At 39.8% G+C, this 13,675-nt stretch overlaps 1 protein-coding gene across 1 annotated transcript in view; it reads left to right on the forward strand.

The window, feature by feature from the left end:
- Lmnb1 (lamin B1) overlaps nt 1-11,783 on the forward strand; it is a 50,952-nt gene extending 39,169 nt beyond the window's left edge. The window contains exons 8-11 of the mRNA XM_020157045.2: nt 1,252-1,356; nt 4,487-4,606; nt 9,630-9,734; nt 10,966-11,783. Coding sequence (XP_020012634.1) covers nt 1,252-1,356; nt 4,487-4,606; nt 9,630-9,734; nt 10,966-11,007 — 372 coding nt within the window. The 3' untranslated portion in view covers nt 11,008-11,783. The remainder of the gene's footprint in view (nt 1-1,251; nt 1,357-4,486; nt 4,607-9,629; nt 9,735-10,965) is intronic.
- The last annotated feature ends 1,892 nt before the right edge of the window (nt 11,784-13,675 follow it).

Genomic DNA, 13,675 nt, shown 5'->3' on the forward strand with positions numbered 1-13,675 from the left:
AAGTCATCTGTTAGTGTGAACATAAAATAGCAGAGATTTGTGAAGTTATAGCTGTGCATTAAGGAGCTCAGTAGTCCCTGGAAGGTGTGGGGTTGTGTGCTGGAGGAGAGCAAGGGCTGGGGGTGTAGTGGGGTGAGTGTCACTTCCTCAATCCTATGTTAAGGATCTGCCAAAATTTCGTTAATCATTCCTTTTCTCATCAGTGATTACGCTGTCTTGCATGTGGATGAGTAAACTATTTGAAGAAGCACTAGCACTAGCAGCTGTAATACTAAAGAAACTGGGCTCTGAGGTCAGTTTTCAAAGCTAAGAACAGAGCAGTTTCCGTTGCTCTGTTGTCCACTGTTTCAGAGGCCAGTAGCTGGGTGTAGAGCTGTTCCGGAACTGACCCTCAGCCTGGTTTCTTCTCATTTGAGGTAGACATATCAGATAGAAATTGGTCAGCCTGATGCTTTACTATCTGCTCCTTTCCTCATCTGTCAAGGAGCTCTGGGCAGTTAGGGCGGAGTTGACAGCCGTTACCCAGGTCTGGCTCATTGGCATCATTGGCCTGGTTTTGAGCTCCTTAGGCTTGAACAGAGCTAAATGTGGGAGGGGTACCACAGATGTAGAAGCAAAAAGGACAGATTTTTTTTTTTCCTTCTGTTTCTGAGCTATAAGTGTCTATATTTTTAAAGTTTGAAGTCATCAAATATTAGATGTTTATATTTGTGATTATGATGGCTAGATAGGATATAAATTTGAAAGGCTCTTGTGATCCACTGTGAATATGACCATTTAATTTGGTTTGGTTCTCACCCTTTTTTCTTCCGTTTTGTTCTCTTTCAAATTTAGTCCTTTGTTGGGGTATGATGGCCCATGCCTGTGATCCCAGCTATTTGGGAGGTTAGGTAGGAGGGCTGGCCCCAGGAAAAAGTTGTAAGACCCTATCTGAAAAATAAAGTAAAATGGGCTGGGACATGGCTAAAATGAAGAGTGCATGCCTGACAAGTGTAAGATCCCATCTTCAAACCTCAGCGCCATCCCTCCAAAAATGTTTTTGTCCCTTACTAGTTAACTGTAATATTATCAAAGTTATTATTTTGTGGAATGACAAAGTCATGTTTCTTTTTATAGTGGAAAAATACAAATCATAGGAAAATAGCTGTAGAGCTATCTTAGTTTAAAAGGCTGTATGGTTTCATTTATTTGATTAATCTGTAACTTTCTGTGTATTTGACGTAACCTTTTTATATTTTGTTCTGTGACTAGGATCAACCAATGGGAGGCTGGGAGATGATCAGGAAAATCGGAGACACATCAGTCAGTTACAAATATACCTCACGATACGTGCTAAAGGCAGGCCAGACTGTTACAGTAAGTGAATTTAGTTATCATTTAACTTCACTGTGTTAAGTAACAGAGTTGTTTGTTTAAAAAAAATTTGGCTGGGTGTTGTGGTGCACACCCACACTGCTATAATTCTAGCAATTGGAAGGCTGAGGTAGGAAGATGGCACGTTCAAGGCTAGCCTGGGATAGATGGTAGATGGTGAGACTATGTCTCCAAAAAAGAAAGTTTGGCATAAAGAAAACCATTTTAGAAATGGGATTAAAATACCTTTGACTTTATTGGGGCATTACAATTGCTATTAAATATTTGTAAAACTCTGTCTTAATGAGAGTAATGAAAGAGTGAACCTTTGAATTACTTTTAATCTTTTCTGTTCTAATAGCTATAAAATGCTGTCTGTTGACTATCTCTTGTAGCCTAGTGCCACTCAGGAGAAACTGCACTGCACAACATAAACAATAATAGCATGTGCCTGAAACAGCAGGCTGGTTAGTAGAGAGTAGTCTTTTGATGTTTGGGCCCCACCTCACCTTAGCTATCTCTACGGTTAGAGTAGGGGCCTGTATTTTGAAAAGCCCTTCGACGGCCCGGCATGGTGACCCGTGACTGATATCGGCACTCAGGAGGCTAGCCTGGGATACTCAACAAGGCACTACCTTAAAAAAAAGCCTTTCCATTACAGGCACCCTTGTAAAGGATCACTGATTTGAAATACATATTTTGTGAGGAGTGATGTGGGCTTCACTTAGCATCTAAGGGTCTAGATTTAGAGAGATGGGCTAAGTGGTACTGGTTTCCAAGTGGCTCCCTGTTGGTGTCTTCTAGAGTAGTGTTCTTTCATAGTTATTTAGATTTTTTTAGAGACGCATATGCCAGTGAGCAAATGAAAAAGTCCTTTGCTTTTCATTAATAAGTAGAGTTAATAAGCAATAAAATATGTTAAATTTGATATAGATTTCAAGGAAGGCACCATTTTCACCCCCAAAGAATGAAGATGTGTCGTCCTTTTCATGGATTCTTCTTTAAATATGCCGGACTGGTGGAGTGGCTCAAGTGGTAGAGTGCCAGCCTAGCAATCATGGGGCCCCAAATACAAACCCCAGTATTGACAAAAAAAAAAGTATGTTTTAAACATGTTTAATTTTGATTGATACAAACCTTACTGTTTAAGATCAAAGGCTCAAAATGCAGGTTAGAACTTTTCTGAAGTATAGAGAGCTTGACACCACTTGTGAAATAGCAAGGTGCTAATTTTGTAATAACGGGTAAAAATGAGAACAAATATCCTAACTACAGTATCCTTTCTTCACTTTAGTAATTACTATAGTGAGAGAAGATTGCTCAGTCCTATTATATGTCTTACAGAGGCTGTACAATGTGATGAAAAGAATCTGACGTTTTAATTTAGAAGATTCAGTTTTGAATGTATTTGTATCTCTCTCAAGTAATGTGGACCCATCACAACAATCATCTGCTTTTTCCCCTGGGCATACTACCTCAGGGACTAAATGGATAGCTTCTGTGGGTCTAGTGGAGAGCCCAGCTATCACAGAAAATGATGTAATGCATTTGTTTTCTTCAGTATCTTGCACTAAATGTGATCAGCAATTTGGGACATAATTATGGTGAGGTGTTTCTATAAAATTATATGAGGCAAAAAAGAAAGATTGGTTTAAAACTCTTGAACAGAAATGTGAGGACCTACATATTATTTTAAATTTTCTTATAGCCATATTTAAATTTTTTTCAAGAGGTAAGAAATTAATCTTACAACTTTTATTTAACCCAAGATGTCCAAAATACTGTTTTAATCTAAAAAATACTACATTCTTTTTTTTTTTTTCCTAACCAGGTCTTTGAAATCTGGTGAATTTTCTAAATTCAGTGAGCCCCATTCCAAGTGCTCTGAAGCCACATATAGCTGCTGTATTGAACAGTATGAGCTCTTGCGCTTAGTTTTAGCTTAAATTACCAATAAGGCACTTTGTAAAAGTTACTGGCACGCTAATTCAACTATGTGATTCCATATAGATTAGTGAAAAGTACTATAGGAAATGAGGAAAACTAACATTCCACATAATCTGAAAGTTGGTCTAGATCCAGTTCCTTCTTTTCAGTTTCATCCCTGTAAGGGTTGGTTTCCATCTGTAGTGCTAATGAAAGGTCTGGAAGTCTTAAGAGAACATCTGAAAATAAGGGCTTTGTCTCATTTAGGAGATTTCACAGATTTTTTTTCCCCCTATTATAAAATAAATCTGCTTTTGTCATGTTTAGCCTTTTGTAGTGGTATAGGTGTGCATTTCATATCTTTGTACCTATTTTTATATGATCTTTATAAAAGATCAGAGCTGGTTGTATCTCTGACCCTGAGGACATTGAGGCTCACAGAGATAGAGTGATTTTCTTCCCCTAGGATTCAAACATAGTTTTTCTGACTGGCAAGTTTTCTTTTACCTATTCTTTTCTACAAATAAGTGCATAAAAAGTGTCAGAATTTTCATGATAATGAGAAGGGAAAGACAATTGTTCTCTTTGTTTGGCCTGTTTCAATAGCAATTATATTTTCCCTTGAACAGGGTGATTTATCCATTTCCTGCATTCTTTTTGGAGCTTGATCTCAGACACTGAGTACTGTGACACTATCTCTGGTTGGAGCTAGGCCAGTTTCCTTGCATGTTTCAGACAGGCTCCCTGCAACTGTAGAGGACTAGGAGGGGTTCAGAAGTCTCCTCTGTGGACGGATGGCCTGTAGTATCCGTACAATGATAGAATGCTACTGCTTCTATTACTGAGTGAGCCAGCCTGGGTATGTGTGTAATCACTTACTCTTCACAACAGTCCCACCTATGAAAGGTGTGGGGAACCAAAGTGAGAAAGGTTCAAGGTCAGCTGGTGTTAGAATTAGCTAGGACGTGAGTGTAGCTCACGTCAACTTGACTTCAGGGCCTTGTGCATCAGCAAGTTTATTTATCAGATGGCGAAGCTGAGGCCTCCAGAAATTCATGCTTCTGGCCACATGTGTCGTTAACAAAGTTACTGAAACTGGGGCAGAGTTCTCAGACATGTAGAGGCGTTGAAGTCTCCTTGTGCTGCTGACCGCGGCATATGAGAGAGCTGGCTTCGTGGTAATACTGATATCCTCTCTCTTTTCCAGATTTGGGCTGCAAATGCTGGTGTCACAGCCAGTCCACCCACTGACCTCATCTGGAAGAACCAGAATTCTTGGGGCACTGGTGAAGATGTGAAGGTTATCTTGAAAAATTCTCAGGGAGAGGTACAGCCATTGTTTTTCAGCCACTGCACTGTTTCACCTGAAAATTAGTGTACAACTATGATTTCATGCCAAAAGTCAAACAAAATGCTCAACAGAAAACAGGGCTGGTGGAATATCTGGAGTGGTAGAGTGTCTGCCTAGCAAGCATGAGGCCCAGAGTTTAAACCCCAGTATATCCCAAACAAACAAACAAAAAACAATTGAAATTTGAACAAAGCTGCTGACAAACATGAGGAATAAATATGAATATTGTAGAGTACTGATTACTCCCACAGGCTTCAGAGTCCAGTTGTCTGTGTCCGGTTTTTATCTCCTCCTGCACATCAGTTTTGTGACTTTGAACAAGGTACTTTACCTGTTTGAATTTTCTCATTTTAAAGTAGACATTAATGAGACAATATAGGTGAGCTATTAATACAAGATAGACTTTGGGAAATTCTTGGAACAGTATCTGGTATAGTGTGTCTCTCAGTGATCAGGAAACTGAGTTTGAAGATGGCAGAGTGCACATCTGTTTGGTGTGCATGTTTTCAACATGTCAATCCTAGAAAACTTATCAAAGAACTTTATTGTCCCCACTGCTACATAAAGACTGATCACACACACACAAACACACACACCCCCTCTGTCAGTGTTAGTCTTAGAAATACCACTTGTTAATAAAGCAACTAAAATTGTCAATCATGTTGAGAATTTGAGTCCCTCTGTTGCTATTGCCATAAGCATGTTCCTGGAGTTTGTATGAATCAGAGTGGTGTATGCCCCTCATTTTTCTCCTAATTTGTATTGCCACTTCCTCATCCCTCCTTGCCTGCCATGAGAGCTCTAAGTGCCTTGTTTCAAGATTCTTGTTCTAAGATTCTTCCTGGTTCTGGCCTTTTCGCCTAACCACCAGCCTGGCAGGTTCTGCTTGCTGCTCAATCCCAGTTCTTCCAACATAACCAGGAGTACTCTTCAGTCTGAGTGACCCTCAGAAGGGACATATAGGGCAATGTTAGGCTGGCACACTTGGTAGGAAGACTGGCATATTTGTAGAGCAGGATTACTCATTTATTTGGAAAATCCTGAGCATCTACTGGGTGTAGGAAAATAGCAGGAAAGAAGACAGATGTGGTTTCTGTCCATGAAACTTTCCATTCCAGAGAGAGGGAAGCCAGCAAATAAGATAACGTGATAAGAGGCTTTCTTAAAATATGAAATAAAGAGATAAACTGTTGTGTCTTAAAGAGTCCCTGAGGAGATCTGCTTTACATAGTATGGTAAGGGAGGTGTACACCTTAGTGTAAACCTGAGAGATGAGAAAGAGCCAGCCATTAAGAGAATAGAAAAAGTCAACATTCCCAGGTAGCAGGGCCAGAAAATGCAAACGTCCTGAGGCAGGAAAGAGAGCTAATATGCCTAGTAGAGACGGTGCAAGTGGAGAGTAAGACTTAGGCAGCAGGGGCAGATTGTGTAGATTCTGTACAGGCATAGATCTTGTGCTCAGTGCCATGGGAGGGTGTGAGGTTGACATGATAAGGTGAACACGAAGAGCACATGCCATTACGGGGATAAAAAGCAACTGAGGAGAGACTGGACTGCTAGGTGGAAGAGAAGTAAACCAGCTACAGAGATGGTTCGGTGGTAGTCATAGCAGAATGCACTGGTAAGGTTAAATATGAAGGATAGGAATTCATTTGACCCCTAATTTGTCTGCTTAGGTAGCCAGGTGGTCCTACTACCACTTACTGAGGGAGAACAGGCTAAAGATCAGTAAGCTTGGGTGGGAGCTGGGGTGGGGATGTGTAGTGGAGAAGGGAAACTGAGACCTCTTCTGGCCGTATTGAGATGCAAGTTAGGTATTTGACTGAAGTGAGGAGTGCTCTGCCTCAGGCTGGGAATAAAATGGCATCTGTTTAAACCCCAGTACTGCCAAAAAAAAAAAAAATGCATACAAACACACATAGCATACATGAAATGGCAAAACTGGGATTTGAACCCAGAGCCTGGACCACTAATTAGGTTTGGGGTTTGGCTCACGTGCTAGAGCACTGGTCTAGCAAATCTGAGGCCCTGAGTTCATCCCCATTACCAGACAAAAAAGAAATGGTAACCTTGTTCTTCACTGTAGACTATGGTACAGTTGAGTGAGATTTGGGGTCACAGCTGGGGAAGTCACTCCCAAATGCAAGCTGGGTTCTCCAAGAGGCAGGGAGTACACAAATGCCTTGATAATTCACAGACTTCAGGGTGCCAGATCATCCTTCTGTCCTGTTGAAACCCTTACTCACTCTGCCTTGGGAGTCCTGCCCAGCTGCAGAAGTACTGTCACCAAAATGCTGGAGTCAGCTGCAGCTCCTCTGCTGTTAGCACCCTCTGGTGGCCAAATTGACAAAATATGTATGTCTCAAAACATTGCTCCAAGTGATGATTTGCTGACTCAAGAGCATGTTACAGAGGTATGTGATTAAATGGACTTGTAAGCCATGAAATGTAGTCACTACCTTTACTCATTTGTTTCCCGTGTGAGAAGGTATTCCAAGTTAGAAATAGTCTAGAACAATACTTGCAATGCTGTAGCCACACCATGACGCGGAATGTGTCTTAAAGAAGTATCAATTTAACTTTTTATGTATTTCTGCTTGCTTGGGGCATTGGAAGTGTCAAAAAGCAGTTAAACTGACTTTCAAATAATGAGAAATTGTTTTGGCTTCTAATAAAATTTTTATTTAAAGATAGTAGACTTGATCCAGTGTTTACAGAGTAAGTGCAATAGTCTTTGTTGCGTCTCTTTCCTGGGCTCTCTCTTGTGGTTGCAGGACAGCTCCAAGCTGCTGCGGAGGTGCATCCTTCCTTTTCTTTTTTTGGGAAGGGGCATCTTTCCCTGCGAGGTCCCCAGCTTGGGCTTTGCTCTGACCGTATCAGCTTGGTTCGTGTGCCCTCCCTAAACAGGAGGAACCCTCTTCTGCCCCTGGCAGCTAGTTGTCCTTGTCTCCTTGTGACACACACATGCTGTATGGTGAGAGGTAAAACTAAAGGTCTTATCTAGACATGAAGGGGAGAGGTCTGAGGTAGTATAAAACAGCAAATGTCACCAACATAAATAAGATGTTTTTCTATGAGGGAAATAAAAAAATAAAACAGTCCTCCCTACCTTCCCAAATAGAGGCGTAACTACACCTCTGTGCGTGCAGGTGATTGCTTAAATATGTAGAGATGTAACTTACATGTAGACAGTTGACTCTTCAACAAAAAAATGGCCCCAATTTGTAGCATAAGTCCTCTCACCATGCCAATTTCAGGTTTCTATCACGTAACTGAACGCAAGAGTTTTGAGATGCGCACAGTTAGCTGGTGCCAGCTGGCTTCGTTGCACTACTGAACTAATTAGTGTATCGTTAACACCCAAGGCTTTGAGCAGGGGCAAGCCAACAGTGTGCTTCATGGGACTGGTAAAACCTGTCACGTGAGGCCATTTGAGTACCTTGCTGAGAGGACTTTTTGGGGGATATGTTAGTGTCTTGACTAATAACTACACCTCCCAAAAATGTTTTGGTCCTAATTCTTTTTAATTTAGATTTTTAGGCATTATTTAGCTGACTCATTTTCCACAAAAGTTCTCTGTATTAGATGAATTGGTTTTTAAATGCTTTCAAATGAAAAGCGCTTAACAGCAGGCTTATATTAAAAGCGGTTGCATTGAAGTAACTCATAATTAACAAAGGTGGGCAGGTTGCTGTTTTCTCATTTAGGTTACTAGTCTCAACTTCCACCCACACCTTTGGAGCTGGTGCTGTACATGGGGTGTACGCACTGCCATGAGCTGCTCAAGCTGAAATGGTGAATAGATTTTCTTCACTCTTCTTTCCTTAGTTTTAGTTGAGTGAGGAAGGCTGTACTCATTTTTTGAGAGTCCTTTTTCTGTTGATATCTTGATTCAAAGAACTGTAATTGATCTGAGGAGTCACATGCTTTTTTATTAATGTGGTTAATAAATGACTGCTTGTAAGGACAGATTGATTTCATAGACCTGAGAGATTCCATGTGACTCCTCTTCCTCAGTCCTCAACAGTAATCAAAATCTCTACCAAATGCTATCAACCCACCTCACTTAAACACACTACATCCTTGGACATACTTCACATTGAAGCCTCATTTTCATTCTGTGGTACTTTTGTGTTCTTCTTTCATCTTAAGCTACCTGGTCTGTGTTAAATTTCAGATACGCTCTAGCTGAAGTAGTCTTACTGTCTTCTGTGTTGTTATCTGTCTTGAGTGACCTTAGGATAGGGGAACGAATATAAGTAGATGCTCTGCAGCACTCTGGGACTCTCATATACTCACTGCCAGATCGTGAGGTGAGCCTGTGCTTAAACAGAAACAATGCAGCATTTGTGCCTGGTCAGCATATGCTGCAGGAAAGTCAACTGTACTGAGCCTTTTAGTAGAAAGTGGAAGTGGTTGCTTCTGTCACACCTCTGACGAATAGATGTGCAGATCTCTTTCTGCACAGAATGCATCAGGCTCTCACTAGATGTTGTTAGTAATTGGGGCTAATCCATCCTGAGTCCATTTTCTTCTCACTCATCAGATAGTCTTGCTGCCATCATGGTCCCTGAGATCACAAAACAGCTAGCCTCCAACCCCATTTAATTCAGCATTTATTTAGCACTTTCTCTTTGCTGGGAGCTAAGATCTTTAAGTTGAATTCCTGTTGAGTTTTATAAAGAATTGAATGTGCCAAATGATTTGCACAGAATTCTTAGGAACAGAACGGGATAAAAAGCATTGGGAACTTCTCAGCAGGTATTTCAAATTGGGTACCAATAGCTCCCCTGCAGGGAAAATTGGAGGTCTGTGAACTGGTACTAATTATGCAAAAAATTCTAGTTCAGTAGCTAAAGATACTGATGAAATGGCTTAAAAAAAAAAAAAAAAAGCCTGATAGAGGAATGGTATTTGTTAAGCAAAGAAAAGGTCCCCCTTCCCTGCAGCCCTATCATTTTAAGGATGGTTTTTTAATCTTAAATGATCTTGTTTTTAGGAGGTTGCTCAAAGAAGTACAGTCTTTAAAACAACCATACCTGAAGAGGAAGAGGAAGAAGAGCCAGTTGGAGTGGTTGTTGAGGAAGAACTTTTCCACCAGCAGGTATTACTTTAATAGATATGTTTTAATTTTTATTAAGAGAATTACCTATTGTGTGGGGTTTCTCCCTGTTACTTAGTGAATCAAAGCTGTGATTTATCTACCACGTGGGATTTGTAGTTCCCAAACTGATACTCAGGGTAGTATGGGTGCAGGTAGAAAACGCTAGCTTTTCTTTTATTTCTCATTCTATCAAATTCCAGCTTTGTCTTTCATTTTCTAATGTACATAATATGTTATGGTATGGCCTGTACACTGCTTATAAGTAAGTATTTGCAGATTGGTTGCATGTCCTAAAACTTATTGTTGGGCTTTGTGACAAGTTTAGATTACTAAATTAGAGCTTCAGTGTAAAACAAAATTCCTGCTAAGTTAGTTCCTAATTATTGTCTAATTATAAGATAGATTTTAGCTGATGCTTGGGCTTTTCTTGAAATAAAGAAACTCCAAAATTGGTTTTAATTAATTGTATTAGAATTATTAATAACTAACAAGCCTGCAGTTTATATTCTCAAGCTGTGTGAGTCTGATCATTAATCATCCTCTAACTTACCCTGATAGGACTTACCCCCAAGTCTCCAGATTGATAATCTTAAATTCTTTTTGCTTCATTAGTTTCAGCCCTACTCTAAATAAACATTCTCTCATGCGTTTAACCCCCGAGGTGGGTTCTATGAGATAGAATGATTTTTTTTTTGTTTTAACCTGGATTTCTTCTCATACATTTTGGTCTAAGGAATTAATGGGCCATAAAGAAATGGGTAGAGGAGCCATTTTGACTTGATATGCGAGAATGAATCCAAAACAAATGTATCTGGAAATTCACAGTCCAGCAAAGCTGTTTGCTTTGCTCTGACAGGAATCGCCTGTAGCTAAGTTTTCAGAGGAGGTTATTGATCAGGTTTTTCACCTTCAGCTGCATATGAGAATGACTTTAAAATTACACAGTGACATCCCCTTCCTCAGTTACTGAGACATTCATAATTGATTGGTGTAGGAACCTAGGTCAGATTTAAAAACCAACCAACAAGCAAACTCCTCTGAAGCCAGTGTTGAGAAGCACTTTTGGGGTGTTCTGGGGAGCTCCTTAAGAGAATGTTCAAAGGATGAGTGAGATGGGATAAAGGCCAATCCAGAGTTAGGTAGTATCACTTTAGTTAAAATGTTCTGTGCTGCTTTAGAATACTGTGATCCATTTTCTTAGCACTGACTTTTCCTTCTGTTTTCTTATCAGGGAAGCCCAAGAGCATCCAATAGAAGCTGCGCAATTATGTAAACTCGGACAGTTGTCTTCCTTGAGATAAGAAGTATGGTAATCCTTACCTATATGCAGTGCAGAGCCTTCTCAGAAGCACAGAATATTTTTATATTTCCTTTATGTGAATTTTTAAGCTGCGAATCTGATGGCCTTAATTTCCTTTTCAACACTGAAAGTTTTGTAAAAGAAATCATATCCATACACTTTGTGCAAGATGTGAATTATTGACACTGAAATAACTGTGTACTGTTTGCAAAGGGTCCCTCTTTTTTTTTTTGGCTTTTTTATATGTGTGTGTGTAATTTTTTTTTTTTTTAAGTTCTTAGGTCAAGGGGAAGGGGAGGGTAAATAAACCACTGTATGTCTGGGTATAATTTGAAGATTGCTCCATCTAGAATAGCAATCTGCTCTTGATTATTCTCTGCTATATATAAAACGGTGCTGTGAGGGAGGGGGAAAGCATTTTTCAATATATTGAACTTTTGTACTGAATTTTTTTGTATAAGCAATCAAGGTTACAAATTTTTTTTAATAGAAAAGAGAAATTTTGTAAGAAGGCAATGTTAACCTAATCATCATGTAAGCACTCTGTATGAAGGATTCCGCAAAACTTTGTTTTATGGTTACTTCTCTTAGATTCTGAATTCATGAGGGGAGTGGGACAAGGGCAGGGAGGCAGGGTGGGGGAAGGGTTTCTCTATTACAGTGCATTAGTTGTGTTTTTTAAGATAGTGTAACATGCTTAAATTTCTTATGTGACATTAACAAATAAAAAAAAGATGTTTTACTATTAATCTGCTGTCCTTTTTAACCCTTTAAAAACAGATTGTGAGAGAAGAAAAATGGTTCAGTTTAGTAATTTGAGACTGGGGCTCAAGTGGTAGTGTTTGCCTAGCAAGTGTGAGGCCCTGAGTTCAAATCCCAGTACTGGCAAAAATTATATATATATATATATAGAGAGAGAGAGAGAGAGAGAGAGAGAGCTAGGTAAGCCAAACACAACTGGACTTTTCCTAAATGCTTTGATAGTTGAGGAAGGTTAACAGACAAATGATCTATTTTGGGGGTCTTTACATTTTTACTCTTCTTATCAGTAGTATTAAAAATAATAATGTTTCGAGCCAGATATACTTGATATGTAGCCCAAACTGGCCTCAAACCTGAAATTCTCCTGCCTCAGCTTCCCTACTCTGGGATGCCAGTTATGGTGGTACATGTCTACAATCACCACCATGCCTGGCTCGTACTTTTTCTGTTGTCAACAACGGGGCCTTTCAAGTTTTCTTAAGGGAAAGCACATAGGGACAGTGGGAGAAGACACCGAAGAAGGGAAGGCATTCCTGTTGGAGGAAAAATGAAGGTATTTTAGAATCTATTTTTACTGTCATTTAAAATAGAAGAGGAATGAGGATCACTGAAAGCCTCCTTTTAGAAGAGGAACTACAACTGGTAGGAGATAAGAGGTGTGTGTGCAGGGTGGCTGTGCTCTGCATGGTGATAGTTAGGGTATCACTGGTTATGGACTTGGGGAGTGTTTGTTCATTGCAAAGAAGCCTAATGTTGAGGCCCCCCCGGAACACACAGCTAACATTTCAGAAGCTAACCCAGAGCCAGCCTTTGCTTTCCTCTTAAAATATTCCTGCACTAAGCTGTGCAAAGACAACAAGCTTTCACTTGAAAATAGCTCACAAAGCCCCAAATTACTGTGTTCTACAGATTTATTGCATACCGTGGTACTGTGGCAGACACAAGGTAAACACTGGGGTAGAAATTCTGTCTGCGAAGCAGATACAATGATAACTTCTCAACACAGATTTATCTTCTGAGAACAGCAACACGGTGCCCAGCCAGATGTGGTTGTGAAACGTTTTGCCACAAGATGGGGTTCTTGTCATCAAAATACATTCCAGGTGCTTTATTGCTGGATTAACTAGGATATAAAAATCAACGCTTTAATCGGGCATTAGGAAAAATTGGCAGTTGTGATACAGTAGAATAGTAGTCTGGTAAAATTCAGAAAGTAGTTTGGTGCCCCTGGATGTGTGGCAGTGGATTGTTGATACTTTTAGAATGATACACTTTGGAGGACATTGAACTTCTCTGAAACTGAGCTGCACCTAAGTCATTTCTGAAGGGCATGAGAATCGGTGTGGGGGGAGGGGGCATGAAATCAGCATCTCTGTCCGTGGCAGAAACACTGAAATGCATTTCACAATTACTCAGCTGTTGATAATGAGCATGAATTTGCCTTCTTTCCTTGGTTTGTCTTCATAGTCTACTTTCATCACCGTGTTTATTCTTTTGGAGGCTCATCTCTATGCTCTCTGCTAAGAAAATTCTGGATATTCTTATGTTGCTGAAAATTACCTCATCCTCATTTCTCTGTTCTTCCCATCAGGGATTTCTTAGATTCACATTGAACCTGTTCTCTTTCATATGTTTTAGGCTTCTCTGTTCAATAGTCTTAGTAACTCCTTTGTATATGTTTCACTAATTCTTGTCTCAGCCTTGTCTAACCTGTTGTTTATCCAGGCCATTGCATTTCTAATTTCATATCTCATTTCTGAAGTTGTTTTTGATTTTTTTTTCAGATTCTCCTGTTCATTTTTTGTGTACTTATTCTTTAATGCTTTTTTTTTTTTTCAGCATAGTTTCTGTTCTTTTAAAAAGCCACTTTAAGCTGAAG

Source organism: Castor canadensis, chromosome 6, assembly GCF_047511655.1.
Source record: "Castor canadensis chromosome 6, mCasCan1.hap1v2, whole genome shotgun sequence".
In the NCBI taxonomy this organism is placed as follows: Eukaryota; Metazoa; Chordata; class Mammalia; order Rodentia; family Castoridae; genus Castor; species Castor canadensis.